Raw genomic sequence first — 23,029 nt, forward strand, 5'->3', positions numbered from 1 at the left:
TCACATTTTTAATAAACTTTACTGTAAGGTTTTTATCTTCTTAATAATGAAACTGATATAATTATTATGATAATAACAACTATATTTCAATTATAAAATAAACCACATTTTGGTGGAAATATTTGTAAGTAAATATTTATAAGTCATCCAATATTGAACTCTTAAAGATGAATTTAATGAAACCTACTTTTTGATGCTTAAACAGAGTTAATAGATCTACCATAAATATTTCACGAGTTTTTCTACTCTGTAACATAAGAGTAGATTATTATAATCTGCTCTCATGATAAGAGTAATTTTATTTTACAGCACTTATATTGCTGTATTTGGTCTCCCAACCAAACAAATAAGTTAAGAATTTATTCAGCTTTTTTCTTTTAGCAATTGATTCTAACTCACTATTTTCTTCATTAAATGTGTCTTTTCAAAGCTTTTTCTGTTGTTCTACAAAGCAATTTGGTTTTCATACCTAAAATAATCATGAATAATATTTTTTACATCGATGCACCTTCTCTTATTTCTATTGAATTATATTATAATGAAGAATTATGAGGCTTATGCTTACTTGTCCTCAGTAGTCTTTCACTAAACCTAGCTCATCTCTTCATACTTTCAACTTTCACAAAATTTACTACAATGTTGTTTTGTACATTCTTGACAGATGCTTAATTAAGTTTTTTCCTATGTTAAGAATTTTTGGGATGATTTTCCCACACTTTTTGCCATGGATAAGAAAGATTCAATCCAGATGGGAGTGATGAGACAGTACTATTTCAGCTTATCCCAGGCCTGATTAACAATTAATCACTGGATTCCAGCCCCCAATTCTAACATTCATATCTTTATTACCCTTTAAGCAAAATAAATTATTAATAACAATTACATAACCTGTAAAAGAATGTTTCTCTTTATTGTAAGAGAGAGAGAGAGCGAGAGAGAGAGAGAGAGAGAGACAGAGATCATGAAACTAAACATCTGTTTGTTGATGTGTAGGATAAATTACTCTTTTAGACTCTAAAGAGTTAGATAAGGCTAACATAGCTAGAAGCTATTTCTATAGTTAGTATTTACAATTATTAACTGTGTGCAAAGTTTATTTATGTTAAAGTAAACTTTTGAAATGACAAATTGAGTCATATTTTATAAATAAAATGTTTCTAATAATTACTTCAAAAAAATTTTCAGCTATCCTTGCAATCATAACTGTTTAGTTATGGTTTCAAATAATTTTCATTACTAATTATCATAATTTAAAAATATATATATATATTATAATTAAATATTAATAAGCGGATGAGCTACAATAGTAGCATTAATGAATAGACTATTTATGACAATTGTTGATTATATTAAACCTACCTTCAAATCTAATTAAAAAAGGCTTATAAAAACTAACAGAATTTGAATATATATAACTAATGTACAGAGAGCAGGTGCCAAATCATAATTGCTCAAATAATCTGTTGTGAGGGAATATAATCCATGAGAAAAATAAAAAAAAAACTACAATTATGTCCTATTTTTTAAACTTACAGTTTGTAGTATAATTAATGAGCTATGGGTGCCGATGTGTAGTTTTAATGTACTTTGCATGAAGGTTTAAGAAAAGCAAGGGGTAGCGAAAACACAATGAAAAGCATGGGGTTGTTAAGAAAAACTGTCAAAAGAATATTGGGCTCTATTGAAAACATTTAATAATGAATTGTTCACATCGCCTTAAGTAGCTAAGTACTGTGAATATTTTAGACTGCTATATATTTAATTCAATGTAATTGAATTCATGTAAACTGAACTGCAGAGCCTTCACTTATGACCCCTTCTCCCTATCCACTTACATTGCATGTACAACTCATAGCACTTATGTCACACATTATCACCTATAATTTTGCAGATATCCATTCTAAGTGGAGTGAATATTTTTCTATTTTCAAATTATTGAACTGGTAATGTTAAATAAATTTGGTAAGAAATAACAACTTTATTTAGCTTATTTACTTAATGTTACCAATATAGAGGAATTTGAAAATTAAAGATGTTTTGTATTTGGTTAACTACATGTATTTGGTTTACTATGTATATAATGTTTTACAATCCATCATGCACTTGAAAAATCAAATGTCTTATATAACTAAGAAACGTAAGCCTAAGAATGGCTTACTGGCCTTGGTTGTCTATTAGAACCCTGCATACAGTTTTTCTTTTTTAGTCATAGTTGAGGTGAATAGCACTGAACACTATATTGGAAAGATTCTCTTTTGTAAATTAACTTTAAAATTATAATAAAGGGTGTATGCACCATTATCTATATTGAGAAAATTTAGCATAAACTACAGTATTTAACCAAAGTAAGGTGCTTAAGCACTGTCAAATTAAAAATTTTAACTTTTTCTAACATGACATCAAACTAAACAGTTTAATTAAACTAAACTAAAAAAAAAACAATAAAATGTTTTCAGCCATTTTTTTCCTCCTATCATCTTTTTTGCTATAGTTGTGTAAAAAGCAATGCTGTTTTTACAATGACAAAAGCTGTAGCAAATCTACAATGTCACTCATTTATGTTAAGGAATTATTTTAAATTTATATTATAATTCTTGGGCTCCTTCTGGCTGGATAAATATGTCATTCTGAATAATATAGACTTAATACAAGTTTATTATTGTTCAGTTAGTAATACTGTCAGTATATTACCAGTAATAATGACTCTACAACAAATGACGGTTGAACTGATATAGTTTGTTAATAATTGTGGACTTATACAGAAGTTATGTGCACATTACTGTAACATAAGGTATTACAAATTCATTCTTAAAGTAAGATTATCTTTTTTATTCAGATATAAATATTTTTATTATTGAGAATGATTAATTATTCTCAAAAACTGTGGAATACTTATTCTCAATATTCTGTGGTATATCTAATTTCAGTAAAAATCATTGAATTGATTATTTTAATTACTGTGGTAATAAAACTTAATATGAAAAAAAACTTGTTTTATAGCACTTGTTAAGTATTACTTTATGAAATTAATGAAGTTGTATTATTTAAAAATTTGATAATTATTAATTGAATAGCCACTTTTTGAGAAAAAAAGGGACTTAACATTGGTAAATTGTTGAACATTAAAAATATAATTAAATTTAAAGGTATTTTTGTAGAACCAAAATAACTAGAAAGAATTCTAAAAAATCAATAAAATTCAGGGTAAAAAAACCTCGCTAGTTTTCATTATAGTTATAAAGTATAATTTTGGTTGGCATAAAAATCTTAATTTTATCAATCTTTAAATTTATAGCAACCATTAGTCCATTTTTTATTTTTGCATACTGCATTTTTTCTTTTTTTTTTGCTCTTTCTTGGGGTAAACTATTTAGTTTATATAATAATTTGTAACTGAAATAAAAGCTACTGTGAAGTTCAAAAGTAACCACTGAAAATTTCATGCATCAAGTAAACATATGTGTTCTTAATGTATTTATCCCGTGATTCTAGCACTAGTAGTAAGTAGACTTATGATTTTTGTCAGAAGTATAATACATTTATTATTACTTTTCAATCAGACATCAAAGAAATATATGCAAGTATGTAAAATATTTATATTTTATTTTAACCCTTAAAATTAATTTGAGTTAAATGACAGCTAAAACTATTTCTGTATATGAAATTTGTGACTTAACAGTGAGAAATTTTAGATAAAACCAAAGATATCTGTTTTTAGACTTGTGCATTTTTACCCTGATGCAGCAAAAATAAACTTGCATAAATAAAATAGGTCATTAAGTAACTGCTTTCAATTTTTTGTTGTCTGTAAAAATACATTTGTGCCTTACCTAGAATATAAAAAAAACTTCTTAAATAAATCATGTTATGATAGTTGAGCTGTTTACAGTTAAGTTAATAAAAATTAACCAATAACATAACAACTAACAAAATACACTATTCATTACCCAAATTATTATTTTGCTTTGATTATTATTAATATATCAAATAAAAGCCACATAATTAATATTACATTCTGTCACGTAACATAATTATTTTTTTATTAATAAAAATTTAAGTGGAACTAATTATTTCACCATTTGTTCATTTATAAAAGCATAATTCTAATTTGTTATTATTAGAATGTTATAGATTAAGCAAGTAAATTCATGACTTACTTCATTTATAACTTAACTCCAATAAAGATTTAAATTAGTCGTGTTTCTAAATTACACTACTTTAGTGCCTTTTATCTGTACAAAAATATAATGCTTATTAAATAAGTAAAAGTTTTTGCCAAGTAGAACTGTACAAACTCTATTTAAAAGCTATTTATTACACAAACAATAATTTGCAATAATTTCTACATCAGTTATGCAATAAATTCCTTTAAAGCAATTACTTGTTTTCAGTAAACAGTATGATTTATTATTACAATTGTAATTGTTTTTTTAATTTATGTTTAAAATTTACTCATCACCAAATGAACCAATTCAGTCAATTTAATGTTAAAAAGTTCCTCTGGTGATCCCATATAAACTTTTTTTTTGTAAATCTAAGTCCAAATGGAAACGTTTTCAATAAAAATTTTTCACTGTCATTTCCTAGTAGTTGTAATATAACACACAATCTAATGGCACCAGGTGTACAAAAAAGAATATTGGGTATATATAATACAATAAATTAATTTGTTATAATATCTCTTAAATGAGATGTTTAGTGTTGAGTTAAGGCTAGAATCAATGAACAAAAAGAACAGTTTTAATTGCTTGCATGACCATAGTCTGATTCCCTACCTTTCTCATCAGCTTTACTAGCAAAGATGGCGACACCTGAAAAGAAACCTTTCTCTGCTTTCCAGTTTGCTAAAAGTGAATTTTTGTTACAGTTCAATGTACAATCCATAGAAAGTTTAATAGTAGTCTTCGATGATGGGAAACCAGCATCTTCCAATTTATCGATGGGATAATCAGTTTGAAACAACCGAAAGCTGTGTAAATGGAGGAGTACAAGTTGACAGAGAGTGTCTGAAGAAAATGTTTGAACATGTCAGTCTTTCCTAGATAGTCGTAAAACATTTATTAGGAAGGTCGGCTGCGAAGTAGCAATACAGATGATGAAATTGTGGAATTTTAAGGAAACACAGTGTCCATACTGTTTCAAGCTTTGAAGGCTGAAGATTATAACTTTCTTGATTGTATAGCGTTTAGTAATGAGTCAAAATTTCATAGTGGAAAAGTTAACCCACACAATGTCTGCATCTGGGTCATTAAATCTCCATGAACTTTTAATATGTGAAAAGGACTTCTCAAAAATTAAATTTTTTTGTGCAATATCCCATGGGCTGTTCTTAAAAAGCTGCTCAGATTTAATACTGGTAGGGTTACACTATAAGGGTTACTGTTTCAATTTATTTATAATTCATTACTATAAGTAAAATTTAAGAGATATTAAACAGCTTTAAAACTCTGATATGCTTCTTTTTTGTAAACCTTGTATTTTAGCATGAAATTAAACAAAAATTGGTTGAATAACTTAGGAAAAAATTCACATTCCTGTTTTTCAGAGTAGTTAGGTCATGATTTGTTTTATATATATATATATATATTTTTTTTTTTTAACAATTATTTAGTATCATTATTCTGGATTTCTTTTCTTATTTTTATCAACATGCAAATTTCTATCTTTGCATTTCTTGCCAAAGAACAAACTCCATAACCAAGATTCCTTTTCCTTCCTTCATGTTATGAAATAAAAAGGCGGGCACCACTTACAGCCAAAATATGTGATTCTCTCCCTAAAGAGAATGCATTACACCCTCCATAACTAGGCGACCTGCACCACAGGTGCACTCCTGCTAGACAAAAAGGCAGTAGCACCAAAAGGTGTTCAGAGGACGGATTGAAGGGGAATCCTGTCAAGAAAATGATGCAAAAAAATGTTGCTTTCCCAAGTAATAACCCCAGTAACATATCATCAAATTCACAATCTAAAAAGGATCGGAATGCAATCCAATACTCCATCCATCTTAAAAATTGTTTAAATAACCACACATCCACTGATACTTTTGTGTTTTGTTATATTTCTTGTGAATGATGTTTTTCATAACAGTTGCATTTTCAAACTATGTTGTGAATAAATGTTGTAATAACATTCAAAGCTTCTTTTTTGTTTTAAATTGAAATCTGGGCTAGAAAAATGTTTGAAAGATTAATATTTAGTACTACTTTATAGATTTAGAAAGTTTGTTTTAATATCCAACAGCTAATACTGTTTCAAAGAGAGCGTTCAACAGTTTCATTATTAGCAAATTTTATCATTTGCATTGCTAAAAGTATTGATATGTGGCATAAAGTAATGTGAAGAGAGACAGGAACACAGCAGCTGGACTTGTTCAATATTGTATATTGATTTAAAAAAACTGTTTTACATTTTAACAACATAAAATTTATTTATTTGTCGATGTTATAAAACAATCATGCGGCACAGGTCAGTTTTAGGATATCGGTAGTAATTTATGTAAAAGACTTACCATTTAACACAGTTGCCTGGTTAAAAACAATGTCAGTTTTAAAAGCAAAATTTAGATGACTTCTATTATGTAATTCAACAAGTAAGTTATATGAATGGTTTTTATATAAATTCATCAAAAAATAATTATTAATTTTGTATGTTGAGATGCTGGTCTAAGCAAAGACAAGGATTTGTTCCCTTAGTTCACTCAGGGAAAACCTGAAAAAATTGCTTTTATTATTAAAGGTGTTGCAAAAGTACATATTCCTGATGTGGTCTGTACAATATATTATTATTTACAGATAATAACAAGTATTTGTATATTTACTAAGTACTAGTGTGATTAAAGTATTTATTTATTTTTAATAAGTAATGAATAAATGAAAGCTGAATAAAACAAAAACAATTCATAATTTCTTATCATATTACAGACCTATGATTACTCTTATAACTGTAGTTCTACTGAAACAGTGGGTAAGGATTATTCTTTACCATTAGCCTCACCAAATGATAGGTGTCACAGGTACACTGACAAATTTCTGCATATACATGTATACATACACATACATACATGTGTGTACACACATGTGTTTGCATGTGCAAGCATGTGTGTGTATATACACACATGCATACAGTTTTAAATAGTATATACAAAGAATTCTATTAATGCAAAACCTCACTTAGTACATAAAGTACAGTACGTCTAAATTTTATAAGTGTAGTTAGTTGATTGACAGTAATTGATTTTGCTTGCCTCTATGTATGTGTTGTTGATGAGCAAGTGTATATAGAACGGAGAGCAGAATGGATCATTATGCAGTGTAAGACATTGTTCAGTCTTCAATCACTTTTTATTACTTGACAACATTGTATTTATAGCACTGAACTTTAAAATACTATAGTATTTTTTAATACTACACCAAAAAGCATTCTTTAATCACTAAATCAAAAGGCCTCAGCGTAAATCAGAATGCTTGTTAGGCAAAGCGATGAGACATAGAAGCCAAAGCAGATGCATCATTATGAATGTATTTAAAAACATGCCTAATGAAAAACCTGGAATTTTATGTTCAGAAATTCATTTTCCCATGAGTAATCTTTGTGGAATGTCATTTCACATATTAAGGAAATTATTGATGGATAAAAACAATTGTTATAAAAAGGAATATTCAGTATGCTGTTATGCTGTGAACATGTTTTAAAGATGGAAAATGAGTATTATGAGGCAGACAGGCTTATCGACAATAATCTGAAAGAATAATAAAGTTAAATAATAGTGAAGATAGCGATAAAGAATCTGCATTACTTGAGAGTGAAACTGAGTAATCAATGAAATGGATATATTGATTAGCTGTATAATAAATTATTTATACAAACTTTTAAACTTTTTACATCTATACTTGTTATTAACTGATTTTATTTATTTATTAATTTTTTTTTTATGAAATGCGTATTACTTTTTTATATTTAGTATAAATAAATAAAAATAAATACACTAAATAAAATAAAAATGAATAACTAGAAAAATTTCAAAGAAATAATTAAATAAAAAATAAACTGATATAAATTTAAAAACTATTCCAGAAAAATAAAAATCTTCATATCACCATATGACATTGAACATATTCGGTATTCAGAATAAAATAGTTCTGTTTTATAACTTTATTTATTATTATAATTAATGTGTTTCTACACAAATGTATATAAATATAAAAAGCTACCATATCAGGAGACAGGCTTCTGCTATCTACAGAAAGATACATGCACACATTCATTCAAACAAGTGCATGCACTTAAGTATACAGTACAGGCCCCTCACCTACATCTAAAATATTCCTTCCAATTTAAGTGAAAACTGTGCTCACAAAATTTAGACTTACTGTACCTACAAGTTACAGTTTGTAGACTGAAACTTTACTCTCATTGTAACTAACTGATCTGATGTCTTCTATGTAATAAATTTTTCAATGACTTTCTCTAGATATCGAAAACCAAAAGAATGTTAGATTTAATAAGGCAAATACATTTTCTTGTCAGTAGAATTTCTGAATGATTGTGTTTTTGTGATTCATTCACAACAACAAAATGACTATAAAAGATACCCCATTGATCAAGTGAAAATATAAAAAGAGCAGTATAACAATTGTATAAATATTAAAAACTCACTCAACAAGAAGACATGGTCCATAAGTTTTCTTTAGCAGATTATTTTAGCCATATTATTACGACATGATAGAAAAGTGTTTAGACATAAAAGAATATTCTTTCATGGCAAAAAACTGGCTTTTACTTGTTAGCTCTATGTATATGTTACTTTGCTTACAAAAGACTATACATGAAGTAATGTCAAGGAGTCAAGACTTATTACATACATACCTTTATAAAGTGAGTAATTCTTTTGATTTTTTAGATTTCTTATTACGGTACAACCTCATTATAGACTAATTGCATTTTCATTATATTTTAGGACAATAAAAAGTGATCACTATATTGTGTGTACATATTTTTTATGTTGCTGTTTATTACAAGGTAATACAATTTTTTAAATAAAATGTAAGCATGCACTTAGTTTTAGAAAGATAAATAACCATATCAGTAGTGTTTCTGAAAGGGTTAGGAACTGGCCATTAACACATACATAACTCTTCTCTCTCAAGATACTCCACTAATACTGAATAGTCTTTGTACAGTAGATGATGGTTGTAGTAGACAGGCCAAACAATGAAGGCTGATACCCATATGTACTAAGAATAAAAAATATAAATATCTAGCCGTTCACTGTTTTATGACACTGAATATATTATTCAAAATAAAAAGTTCTGTTTTATAACTTTATTTATTATTTAATTAATATATTTCTACACAAATATAAAAATATAAAATAACATACAGAGTACAAAACTTTAATAACCTAAAATTGTATAGATATTTCATGATCATGAAAAAAGCAGTAAACCCCTAATTATCAATGCATAATTTAATCAGATAAATCTCTTAACTCATTAACTGAAAACATTTATTAATATAAAAGTGATAAGACATCACTTTTATATTAATAAATGTTTAGTGCAGTACCCCATTTGAAGTGTTGAATGTTGCTTTTGGCAATTCTTCTATGAGTAAAAATTTTTACTTGTAACATTTTTACATTTACAAGTGATACAAATGTGTCCAAGCAGGCCGTCAAGATGTTGAAGATGATGAGCACCCTGGACATCCCATAACATCAAAAAAGTGAAGAAAATGATTATGGGCTATCACCGAATCACTATCAGAGAGTCAATAAAGATTACTACCTGGAAGTTCTACTCCATTTGCATGAAGAAATGTGAAGAAAATGCTCTGATCTGTGGTGAAATAATAATTCATGGCAATTGCACCCCAATAATGCACCTGCTCACACTTCACTGCTAGTTCATGAACTTTTGGCCAAAAACAACACTGTTATGATGCCTCAGACTCCATATTCACTGGACATGGCACCCTCTGACTTCTTCCTATTTCTCGAGCTGAAAAGAACCATGAAAGGCAACATTTTTCCAACATTGAAGAGATAAAGACAGAATCACTGAAGGAGCTAAACGCCATACCAAAATTCATTCCAGAGGTGCTTCGAAGATTGGAAAAAACACTGGCACAAATGTATTACATCTCAAAAAGAAGTACTTCGAAGGTGATAAAAATCAATATTGATGAATAAATAAAGATTTTTTGACAAAAATTAAAATTTCGCATATTTTTTATCAAACCTCATTTACTAAAATCAGTTACAAATTGGATTTTAGCAAATATCACAAATCCTCACACACACTAATGCTATCATTCATAGTTCATTACTGCATCCATTTACATATAAATTAGATTTTAATAGTTCAAAGACTGTTAAATGTTCTGACGTCAGATGATAATTTTGAGAATGTATTTAATATTAAAAGGCAAATAGTAATGAATAATGGTTACAAAATGAATATAACTAATCAGCTGCTTCGGAATAAATTATACAAAACTGCAATTAGTAAAATATTCCTTCATCAAGTAATTCATTCCAGCAGAAGAAATTTCACAGTCACTTATATAGATAATCCCACAGGAAAAATTTGAAAATCTTTTAGAAGCAGGGAGAGATTTAATATAATTTTCAAATCTGATAATTCTCTATGTAAATCTATTAAGAATAACAAAAGTAAAACTGATAAGCCTAAAAAAACAGGAATTTACAAACTTGAATATGGTTCTTGTGATAAAGTTTATATTGGATACTCTGGTAGATCTTTTGAAAAGTGGTACCTCAAATCTTGTTTTTCCAACAATAAAAGGGTTTCTAATTATTCTGTCACTTAATTGATAAGAATCATATTTTTAAAGGTAATTTCAAAGTACTTTTTGTTGAGAAGAAAGGTTGAACTGAACCTTGTAGTCACTAGAAATTAAAACTTAAAATTTTAATTTATTTTTAGATGACCAATTAAGACTTGAATACTTCACTGTTGTAGAACTTATGGATGTGAGATGGGTTTTTATCTTTTTGTAAGTACCACCCCGTTTTTCTGAATTTATCAATAGTATTACTGTTAAATTTATATATCACTGATATATGTTCACACTCCCTATTGTTGCTCTTTATCTTTCTGCATTTTATCTCGTTTGGTTTTTTAATTTACCTTTTCCGTTGTATGTACTTTTAGTTTTATTATTCTGTTTGTAATTCTGGGAAGGTATACCAAGGTAGCTGTTGTCATTCTTTTTTAAAATAATTTTGTAAAAATCAAATAATATATTTGTTGATTTTCTTTTGTTAAAATGGATTTTCATCAAGTAATGGCTTCATCCATTGATTATTTGAAAGTAAGTTTTTTAAGTCCCTATTCAAATTTTCTATTTTTAAGTCAACACCAAATTAAGGGATGTAAGGTGTTGATAGTTGTTTTAAATTTGGTATAGCTTCTAAAAGTCAAATTTTCAAGTAGAAAAAAAAAGTATATATATATATATATATATATATAGTCTTTTTCAAATTTATATATATTTATAAATTTGTTTTAAAGGCTCTTTTTACGTTGAAAAGAGCAAGTACGAAGGAAAGAAAGCTACTGATATCACACATTCACAGAAAATAAAAATAGTTGAATGTTTGCGTATTGATATCTTTAAATGAACTGGATAAACTAACAAACAATTGAAAATATCTAGTCAATAATCGCTATACTGAGTTGGTATTTCATTGGCACTTCAAATACAGACTTGCATGTTTATTCCAAATCTCAATCAGACATTCAAGGAGTTCTCTGAAAATAACATCATTATAACAATTTTTTAACTGAAAAAAATCTAAATGGAGCCAAAATCATATCAAATCAAGAACCAGCTAAGAAATTTTCATCATTTAAAATTTTGACTTATTGTCAAGATAGTACTGCACATTCAACACCAAACTTAACACGTAGATATAATTTCTTTTTTATCTACTACTTGAAGTGAGCAATGGTTTTTGAAACTAAATTGATAAAAACTGTCTGCTACTAACACTCAAAATGTGGCTATACTACATTGAATATGAAATTGCTAAATATTAATTTTAATAATATGATTGATTACAAACAAAGTGAGCAGAAATTAATTCTGTTATCATAAACAGACATTAAAAATATTCTTTGTAAAATTTATCATTATAAAGTTGTTAATAAAAAGGTAACATAGATATCAACAGAATTAATAAAATAATGTTTGTTTAACGCCACAAAAAAATCTTATCATTAAGATTTTCAATATATATAGTTTCTGAAATGGTAGTTAATAATCAATATTACTGTAATATTTATTTGTGATAATGTAATAAAAAACAAATTACGTAGGTAATTTAATATTTCAAATACTTCACTAAGTTTTTATAAAATGTTAATTTTAATAAGTGCAGTTTATATAAGTTATTGTTTTCTTTACATGGTCATGGAATTTCACATTTCTTTTTACTTTGTTATGCTGGGCTGGAAGAAAAGGTAAAATGGTAGTCTAAATAGTACAGCTATGCCAACGGCCAGGTTTTATTATTGCAGGGCAAATTAACATCAAATTTTTATTGAGAAATAGAGAAAATAGGCCATCGTAGACATGATTCTGCTGAATTCAGAAGATGCTGTAAGTTTTACTTTACCTACAATGAGAGAAATGGCAAGAATATCTGTGCATTTTAACTCACTGGCATCAGTAACTAACTTTTCTGTGATTGTACGTGGAGGTAAAATTAAATCCTTCTACCAGTGATAAACTGAAAACAATTAACATTTGAAATTAAATTATTTTCTTATTTATTAAATAATTTGTTTATTCAAAGTAAAAGTAAGATCAGAATGATTTATTTTAACAAGTAAACACTTATAAATTTTCTTTAAAAGTTTCCTCCACCAATTACACTACACTTTACTCATACACTTTAAAAGATCAAATAATAAAAAGTTAAATTTAAATTCCATATGTATTTAGATTTAAATTTCATGTTTTGGAAGAAGAGGAGGGGGACATGGATGAAATGGATTTCAACTTAAACTAGAAAAAATCAATAGACAGCAATTAAAATGATAAAATTAGTTTATTAGCTGAAAGAAAAAAATTGTTAAATTTGAACAGAATATTATAGACTAACTTTTCATTATTAAGTATTAAGGTAAATAGATAAAGTTACAAATTAATTTTAAACGAGTGGAGAATGTTTTGATTTGTATGTTCATGAAATGGTTGCATAAGTAACTGATTAAACAAAAAAATGGACTATGATAAATTCATGTAGCTGTGTACATAAGCTATGCTCATATACTGTGATGACTCGTGCAGTAAGCCAAATCATCTTCCTCAGTTTTTTATTAGTAAAAAACAGGGAACATCTCAAAATAAATAATAACAGAATTATTATTTATTTAAATATCTTAACGAGAAATATAATTCACTTGATTACATTAAAGAATATTTTCTACGTTATTTTCATAACATGGAAACATGCACAAAATTATTTTGACCTAAATCTTCTTGTCTACAAAGAGTTGCATAAATTTAAAGTCCTGGGAAAGAATGTAGTCAGCTTGCTGGCTACATTAAACCAGGGAAAACTCTTGGACTAACATCCACAAATATTAAAAAAGTAAAATACAAATCAATGCTGCAGAAGACGTCATATTTATATAAACTATTTCCAACAATTACTAAAAAAGAAATTAATTCAATAACTCAGCATACAGTTTCCTTTTGGACAGGAATTTAGACTCTGTTGAAAGAGATTTTGTTTAACTTTCCTGCAATACTGATTCAGAAGAAGAAGAAAGACTGATTCAGAAGGAAAGGAAACTAATTTGCGAACTGATTCTACAACTTGAAATACAGAAAAAGTTTGTATAAATATCTGTCCGAAAATGTGCTTTGTTATTGATTTACGGCTAGTGATAAAGTTTAGCCAGATTTCAGTTGCCTCAGTGAAATGAGGTCATACTGAAATTTTTAAGGCGTATATAAAGGGTAAACTTGATGGTTTCTTATGTTTACTGACCTGAAAAATTGAAGAAAACAGGTCCCAGCACTGTCTCCTATAGTTTTTGAGATATCTAATGTTTTAAGATTCAGTAGAAAAAAACACATTTTTTATAGGTTTTAATTACAATTACTTTATTAATTGACCGGTAAAATTAATGCAAATTTGTAGTGCAAAATTGTAATGTAAATTTGTATGTAGTCGGAATTTCTCTCTATGTATTAGAAATACATATTTTTCTTCCTAGGGACAAAAAAAAAATTACTTTTTATTCCCCAATGTTATTACTTAAATATGAAGAGTTAGGAAATCTAAAATTTTTGACATGAGTTGAGTAAAAAGAGTAACAAAGGAGGGTAAGTGAGAGTAACTAAAAAAAAGGAGATTCTAACATAATTTTTCATACGAATTTAGATTATAAAAGAGCTCAGTCACCACAGATTTATTTTTATTAGATAATCCGTTGAAAGAACAACAAATTTTTCATTGTTTTTCTTGAAGGAGATAAATTTTAAACAGTTGATAACTTTAAATATGGTAGTTCCAAACAAAACAATTTTAATGGCAAACCAAGACAAATTTACACTGAATGGACACTTTCATCATAACACTTTCAGAAACTCTTCTGACCTTCCAAGGACATCAAGAAGTTGACAAATATAATAAATTGATTTAGCACACATAACAAAATGAATTTATCAAATTATTGTAACAAATACACAGATCACTTCCTCATGTCCCTGTGCATGTGTAAATTGTATGACCACAGCAAATAAAAATCACCTTGCACGCCTTATCTAACATAAGTAAAATATTCAAAAATAACAAACTTAAAACAACAGAAAATTTGACTTTTCTCTCCATGTAAAGAAAAGTGTTACTAAAACACAAAATTAATGGATGTTTTCTTTTCTCTTTAAAAACACAATTATGTTCCTCTACAATGAATGACAGAATAAATATGATTTTATAAAAATTAGCAATAAAAACACTTCAGAAAGGAACTTATTCAACAATCACACAAATAAATCTTTGCAAATAAAAATTGTCATGTATACAAAGTTACATATTTTTATGGTTTCTCTTGAACCCTTATGATGACAGTAGAAATTTCAGAAACAATTTTTTACTCATTTAATGGTGGTTTTGAAAAGTTGTAATGACAACTTTGAATCTTTTCTATTAACAGGCAGCATTTTTAAAATTATATAAATAATGTAAGCATACCTTTTTACACACCTATGCTTCAATCAGAAATGTTTATTATGTAAATCAGAATATGCAGTTAATTAAATAAATAATATTGTGAATATTACTCTAAATGCATTATGTAAACAATAAAAATTAAAACCAAAAAGAGAAAGGCGATTGAAATAAATTTGAAATTTTGATTTAAAAAAAAAGAAGAGATAATGAAATCAAAAGTAAAGTAAAAACAGTAAACAATAATTCATGCTAACAAATGCATTCCTGAACTTGTACTAATATATTCTAAGAAATCCAACGAAAAGGTAATCTAACACTTACATTTACAGAAAATACTGCCAATTAATGGAAACGGTTCTCAAGTTTTTTTTAAATACCTAATTTCATTAATTTACTCTTTTTTATCTATTTCATTCTATTATTTAAATGTAGACAAACCTAACAATAGACTGGTTATATTATTCAGTTAACTTCACCCTTTTAGAAAACCTTGAACATTAACTAATTTTTATAACTGTTAAAAAATTCACTTAATATAGTAGAACCAATACCTTCTTCAAATGGTGTATAACAACCGATTCGGTATGTTCCATCAGCAAGTGAAGTAATATGGTTTTCTGTGAGAGACCGAGATGGATTGGTTATAGTACATGTCACTTTACGATCTTCTACTTTTCCAATTGCACCAGAATCCACCAGACACATGTAACAGAAGAACTTAATAATGTATTATACATAAAAAATTAACTATTTTATTTATTTTATTTCATTTGATATTTATTTTATTTCATTTTTATTTTAGACTAGAACCTAAATGTACCTCCTACAGTAAAATAGTATTTTTTCTGTAACTGCAAATTCTGATAATAAAAATTATCAGAGATCATACTACCTTCAGGTGTTTTTCACTTCTTGAAAAAAAATTTAGATTAACTTGGAATAATTATGACTTTCTCATAGTTTAACTCACTGATTATAATAATTAAATTTTATTACATTTATATATCCTCAGTTTAATTATTTCAGCAGTTTTTTGTCAATTATAGATTCCAGTAACATGCAGTGAAACTGTACTCAACATTGTTTAAGTCTGTTTAACTATGGGAACTAGATTATTAAATGAGGCTTCAGCTATTGAAATTTTATTCTTATTTCACATCCTTCAATTTTCAGGATGCTACTCCTTGAGACAGTCCAGGATTTATACAACCATTAGTTGTAAAGGGAGGTAATTTATTACCTTATCTAAAATCTTTTAATATAATTTTCTGTAAGTTATTTCTGGGTTAAGAGTTACAACTGAGTTATTGATTGCTTCCCTTTTCATGTGATATTTGAAAGATCAAGGCTAAACTGTACAAGCTATTTTAACACCATCAATTGCTTATTTCTATTACCTGCCTTGGTTAGTACTTCAATTCTAATTTACAAGACATCCTGGATCCTGGTATGAGCCATAAAATAGCTACTATACTATTACTATTCTTAATAAGTAAGGGATGCAGTTATCTACTTTCCCTGGTTAATAAAGCTGTAATTTTGTGTGTGTGTGTGTGTGTGTGTGTGTGTGGGTATGTGTGTATATATGTATCTATGTATATATGTATCTATGTATATGTGTATGTATATGTATGTATATATATGTATATATTGACAGTGCTGTATAAGTAACTGAAATTCTAATTAAATGTAATTGGATGAAGGAGTTAAGATGTAAATTTTTGAATTTATAACTAATGTTATTATTGTTATTAAACTATATTATTTAATTTTGTTTCCTGAATTATGTGTATTTTTAATTATGTGTACATGTTTATCTGTAATCTTGTATTTATGCAAAGACACTAATAAGACAAAGATAATAATATAATTGTGTAACATAATTAAAACACCAGTATTACTCTTATTTTTATGAACTAATAATTATATGAGCTATGATTATGAACCAATGACTAATAATTATTATGAACTAATGATTAAATTTTGTATTTTTAATTTATATTGAAATTTTTAATTTATATTTAATGTATATTGATTTTTTTTTTTTTTTAATGTACTATTGTGTAACACACAAAGACTATAGTTAGCTGTCCTATTACACAAAAAATACAAACAAACAAACAAATAAATAAATTATTATTATTATTATTGCAAGAACTTTGGTGGGCACCACTTACTCAAATAATGGCAATACATTTTTTAAATAATAAAAGTTAACATTTATCAGTTAAAAACTATACACACCAAATATGATTTCTGTCACGATCAATTAAAATATTTTAATTTCATTGAATTGCACTAATTCACTTTAATTTATAATATGAAAACAATTTCATATTCACCAATAAAACATAAAAAAATACTAGTATAGCAGTAGGGTAAGTGCTCAGAAATTATTTATTAAAATATACTATGAATTCTTTAATGCAAACCTGAAACCAAATCATGGAATTGAATCCTGTTATAATCATTTTGCAACACCTATAACATCTGAAGGAGCAACATTTTCAAAATAAAAGTATGTGAACTAATTTAAACGAAAATGACTGAAGCCGTGTTTAATAAACCAGTTCCTGTTCAATCTGCTGTAACGACACACCGAATCAAATTCTATAACAAAATTTTTTTTAAAAACTTATCATCACTGACTGTCCTAGGCAAGAATATAGCAAAGTTCCACTTCAATAATCTTAAAAAATGTAGTAATGTAAATTGCAGTTCTTTTTGATTGGGTAACTGTATACTATGATACTATTTTTTTTGGAATGTCTTAGTCGATATCTAAACAAAAAAAAAATCATAACTGTATTACCTGTACAGCATGTCTTCCTCCAGATTTTGGTGTGTAACTGCATGTATATGTACCATCTCTGTTGTCTCTCAATTTCATATCAACATTAGTGCTCTTAGCGTCCAAAACCTGTAATTTTAAATAAAACTAATGAATACATTAGAAGTGATACAATAAATATTTTTGTATTCAATTATTAACTTATGACAATTATAGACCAGTTACAAAATCTAAGTAAAATTTTACATGTTGGTGAAAATGAGAATTTTAATTATACATCAGGTTTCTTTCAGTTTAAGTTACCATGAAATAGCTAAATGTGCACCATAACTAAACAGTTACTAGTACCTGATATGAGGTAACTGACACAACCAGTCTCAAAGAAGTAATGAGTTTTCTGTACAAGACACAGTATAGAAATTTAGGAAGGATTTACCTTTGCTTTCCTCACTGATTATTATACTGTTTAACATCGAAATACTGGAATCCACTGAAATATGTGTGACATTCAATCATACAAGTGATACCTTTAATCTGTTTATCTCATTACATTACACTTTGAGAAAACTACACCGATGGTGATCTTATCTTTGTATTTGTGGAATATGCTATATTTCTGGTATTTTTGGAATTTTTTTTTTTTGTCTTCAGTCATTTGACTGGTTTGATGCAGCTCTCCAAGATTCCCTATCTAGTGCTAGTCGTTTCATTTCAGTATACCCTCTACATCCTACATCCCTAACAATTTGTTTTACATATTCCAAACGTGGCCTGCCTACACAATTTTTCCCTTCTACCTGTCCTTCCAAAATTAAAGTGACTATTCCAGGATGCCTTAGTATGTGGCCTATAAGTCTGTCTCTTCTTTTAACTATATTTTTCCAAATGCTTCTTTCTTCATCTATTTGCCGCAATACCTCCTCATTTGTCACTTTATCCACCCATCTGATTTTTAACATTCTCCTATAGCACCACATTTCAAAAGCTTCTAACCTTTTCTTCTCAGATACTCCGATTGTCCAAGTTTCACTTCCATATTTTACTTCCGTATTTTTGGAATACAAAACATAAAATAGGAGCAATATTTTTTGCACAACAATAAAATAGGACAGATATGAATATATTTAATACATTAAAAACTGTATAACTTAATTTTAACAGCTTCACTTAAATTATTTAAAGGGAGTTATATGAAATTAATGCATCCACTATATTCTCATGGATCTAAAATGCATTGCAGTTCCTATATAAAATCTAATTTTATAAAAATAACGCCGCCATATTGGTTAATCAAGCTAATGTAAAATGCATTATTTTTTTACTAAATAAAATGTATGTCTGAAAATTATTATTAAATAAAATTAAATGTTAGAATAGACCTTAATAAAATATAAAAGTCATCCTACATATCAATAACTCTTACAAAATATAACAGTTTAAGAATCCTGATAATAAGCTTTATAAAATTATCCGATTACATTTTCAACTCGTTTAACTAAAATTTAATAACTCCTCTTTAATTAAGTATTTTTAGCTTAAAAAAAAATTACCAAATCTATGTTTCATATATATATATATATATATATATATATATATATATATATATAAATAAGAGTAATAAAGTTATTACTTACTTTAAATAACGTCCTAAATTGTGTTCAACAGTTATTTTTCTAGAATATTCTATAAAAAAAGTTCATCATTATAAACCCACGTACATACACCAAAACGTTAACGACGAAAGTGAAATTGAGATCGGTAGATGGCATCATAAATACTTTTAAAAAAATTATTAATAATTTTACATATAAGAAATTTAATAATAATAAAAAAAAATTATATAGCTTGAAACACAAACGTTTTGCCACTGTTTGTTCAAAAAATATTTATGATAATTAATAAATAAACAGAATAAAATTGTTTCTAAATCTTATTAAGAGATTGAAAAATTTATATACATTTTTAATTATGATGTGTTTACAACAAATTATTCCTCGAATTAAGATTATTTTAAGTCAGCTAAAAATGTTTAATATCAAACAAAAACAAGATCGATAAGTAATAATGTATTAGTTGTCAGCTAATTAAAAATATCGTTGAATTTAGCTTGGGCATAATTATAACAATTATTTACTAGCACAGTAAAAGTAAGAATCTGTAAATTTTTTGATTTATTAATCATGAGGTTTAATAAATTTTTGAATTTCACTCATTAAATTGCCGTTCAATAAATCTTAATAAAAACAAACTTGGTTTTGTTTTTCTAGGTTAAAAAATTTAATCACTATCTTCCGTACAACTTAATCTTGAATTCTTAATATTTAAAAATGCATTCACAAAATATACAAATTATTATAGTTAATTTTTCCTAAAGAGTGTGTGTGTGTGTTAAACTTTTAAAACTGAGTAATAAAAAGTCCTATTCTATATCGTAGCAGAATTGAAACTGTAAAACGGTTAGAAGTTAAACCTTCAACACGCAGCAATTCTTCCCTCTTCCCTCTACATGTCTAACCGATGTATCCTTTTTCTCCTCTGCGTTCATTGCACGTATATCTTATATAACACACTTTTTGCCCTTGAAAACTAACTACGCATTTTTTTCATTACCTCCACAATGTGGAAACCGGTAAAGAAAATACCTCCTGTTTAAATTATATACCTCAATGCTATATTAATGTTTTTTTTCTAAGAGTAAAACGTTCTGATATTTTATCCGAGGCTACTCTTCCATTTAAAACAAAAAAAGCTACTTTAACACATTTAAATTAATCTATAAAATTTAAAATAAACTGTAACCGATCTTATATCATGCAGTCTAATTTTACGATTCAGCGATATGGTCTTCTTATAATGAAAAAAAGGAATTCTAATAAAATTGATTCAATCGCCTAATTTATTTGTTTCAGACTAAATAAAAATAAGATAAAAATAGAAGCAGAAATGATATCGCTACAGATAGAAATAATTACGTGAGGCCAAGATTTGACATTTTTGTCCGATTTATTAAAAAATATTTTTTTTAAAACTATTTTTAAAATAATACAGAACTGACCGAACTGTTTTGAATCAAGTTCGGACAAAATACAGACGGAAATTTAAACACGGTTGAAAAAATAAAGCACGATAATATTTTGAACAAACTGTTATTTTAGTAGAAGTTTCTTTTATACGCATCGAATGTAAGAGCAAAAAACTGCTAAAACTGCTAGAAAATCTTTCTAAATGGAAATAATTGTTTCTCGATAAGGAAAACTAATAGAAGATAATTTCCCAATTTCGTATTACTGATAATAACCGAAACCTTATCGACCAGTGATTCCCAAATGGTATGCTGCGGCCTCTTCATAGGGGCGCTTCGAAATATTGTAAAACCTCCATTACAAAGATGCTTAACAAATATTAATGCGATTCGCCTATCCGAACCTGAGATAAATTTTTGATATAAGAATAACAAAACGGTGGACAGGAGCGAGAACGAAGGAGAAAGTGTCTCCTTCGTTCGCAGGAGCAAATTGAAATTAATTTTTATCGCAGAATTCTTCAATTCTACGATGAATCGTATTCATTTAAAAAGGATAGTTTAATTTATCATAAAGAAATGAATTTGTTATTTTGATTATATTTTTTGAGTTGACAAATGGAAATCGTACTCATACTTCAGCAATATTTCCACTGTTCTGTCTTATACGAACGAGTTGAGTTACTTATAATCTAAATAGATTTGATAAGATAGGAAGTAGTGGGGCTACTGCTGTCCATAGATATTACCTCCTATCCATAGATAGATAGATAGATTCATGTATTTTGTAGAGGAAATTCCTCTGGTAATCCTGAGAAATGTTTTTTTTTATAACTTATGTGAACGGAAAATTATTTAGTCTAAATAAACGATTTGAAGGGTTGTAGAGTGATTTAATGTGATTCTTTTATTTAAAGGATTTTGCGCAAAACTCGTTTATTAATTTGTTTTACATATCATTTCTATTTCTTCTAATGACTGTACGAAAAATATCGCTATACTAATATTACTTATTAAGAGTAATATTTTCTACGAATGTAATGATGTTTAATAATTAGACAATCCATTTGGCGATCGTAATAAACATTTTGAATCGGTATATCGATATATAAAATATATATTCGTCTTTTGTGAAGACAGGAAAATATTTCATTTCTCATTCTATAATTCCTAGTAAGCCTGAAAAAAGGATTTCTTATTGAAACTTTTTTTTGTATTTGTTCGTACAAGAGTTATGTATATAAGATAATACGTACTGTAAAGTAAAACTCTTTATAATTACACTGCCGCTTGCTAAACAAAAAAGAAATTTCAGTTAAAACTGACAGTGTAGTCAAAACAAAAATACAGACGCTATTATATGTAATGTTTTCAAGGTCAATAGCATATAAAAAAACTATATAACAAATTACTTGTACGTGACCACTGTTCATACTTATTTGATACTAGCAGAAGCGGCAATGCTTTTATATATATATATATATATATATATATATATATATATATATATATATATATAGAGAGAGAGAGAGAGAGAGAGAGAGAGAGAGAGAGATATTGATAGAGAGAGAGAGTTTAAATGAACGCAATTGAAAATTTGATAAAAAAAAATTAAAAAACTGAACTTCACAAATTTTACCTTTCACTTATTCTCCTTCCCCTTTTCCCTTTCCAACTTTTTCCTTTCACCGTTTTCCCTCACCCCTCTCCCAGTTTCCTTGTATAAAGTTAAGTCAATGCCCCTCCCATTATTTGATGTCATACCTTATCGGACCTTCCTCTTCCTGTTTATTTGTTATTATTCACAGTATTTATCTTTTAATTTTATTATAATATAAAAATATATACCGTATTTATTCGAGTACCCCTCGCCACATAATAAGTCCCGCGCCACGATTTTCCGGACCGAAAATCTAAAAAAAAATCGAGTACATACCGGTATTTTAAAGTGCAATAGATATGACAAAAAAATACGAAAATATTCAGAAAGTAAAGCGTTTAA

General features: G+C 27.4%; 1 protein-coding gene across 9 annotated transcripts in view; it reads right to left on the reverse strand.

Moving 5' to 3' along the window:
* The window catches only part of LOC142331049 (uncharacterized), a 52,344-nt gene that overhangs the window by 8,244 nt on the left and 21,071 nt on the right, over window positions 1–23,029 (reverse strand). For 2 of the 9 annotated variants that reach the window (XR_012757877.1, XM_075376684.1), the window contains exons 2-4: window positions 18,027–18,134; window positions 15,766–15,882; window positions 6,512–6,711 (exon numbers count right to left, since the gene is read on the reverse strand). Coding sequence is in view for 5 of the 9 variants with exons in the window: in XM_075376684.1 (XP_075232799.1) it covers window positions 6,512–6,626 (115 nt within the window). In the remaining 4 variants the exon portion in view is untranslated. Of the gene's footprint in view, window positions 1–3,812; window positions 3,831–6,511; window positions 6,712–9,788; window positions 10,002–12,419; window positions 12,758–13,065; window positions 14,252–15,765; window positions 15,886–18,026; window positions 18,135–23,029 lie in introns of those variants that run through there. The other 7 variants (XM_075376685.1, XR_012757878.1, XM_075376686.1 and 4 more) reach the window with 7 other exon arrangements.

The sequence above is a fragment of the Lycorma delicatula genome, chromosome 10 (genome assembly GCF_047948215.1).
Source record: "Lycorma delicatula isolate Av1 chromosome 10, ASM4794821v1, whole genome shotgun sequence".
Classification (NCBI taxonomy): domain Eukaryota; kingdom Metazoa; phylum Arthropoda; class Insecta; order Hemiptera; family Fulgoridae; genus Lycorma; species Lycorma delicatula.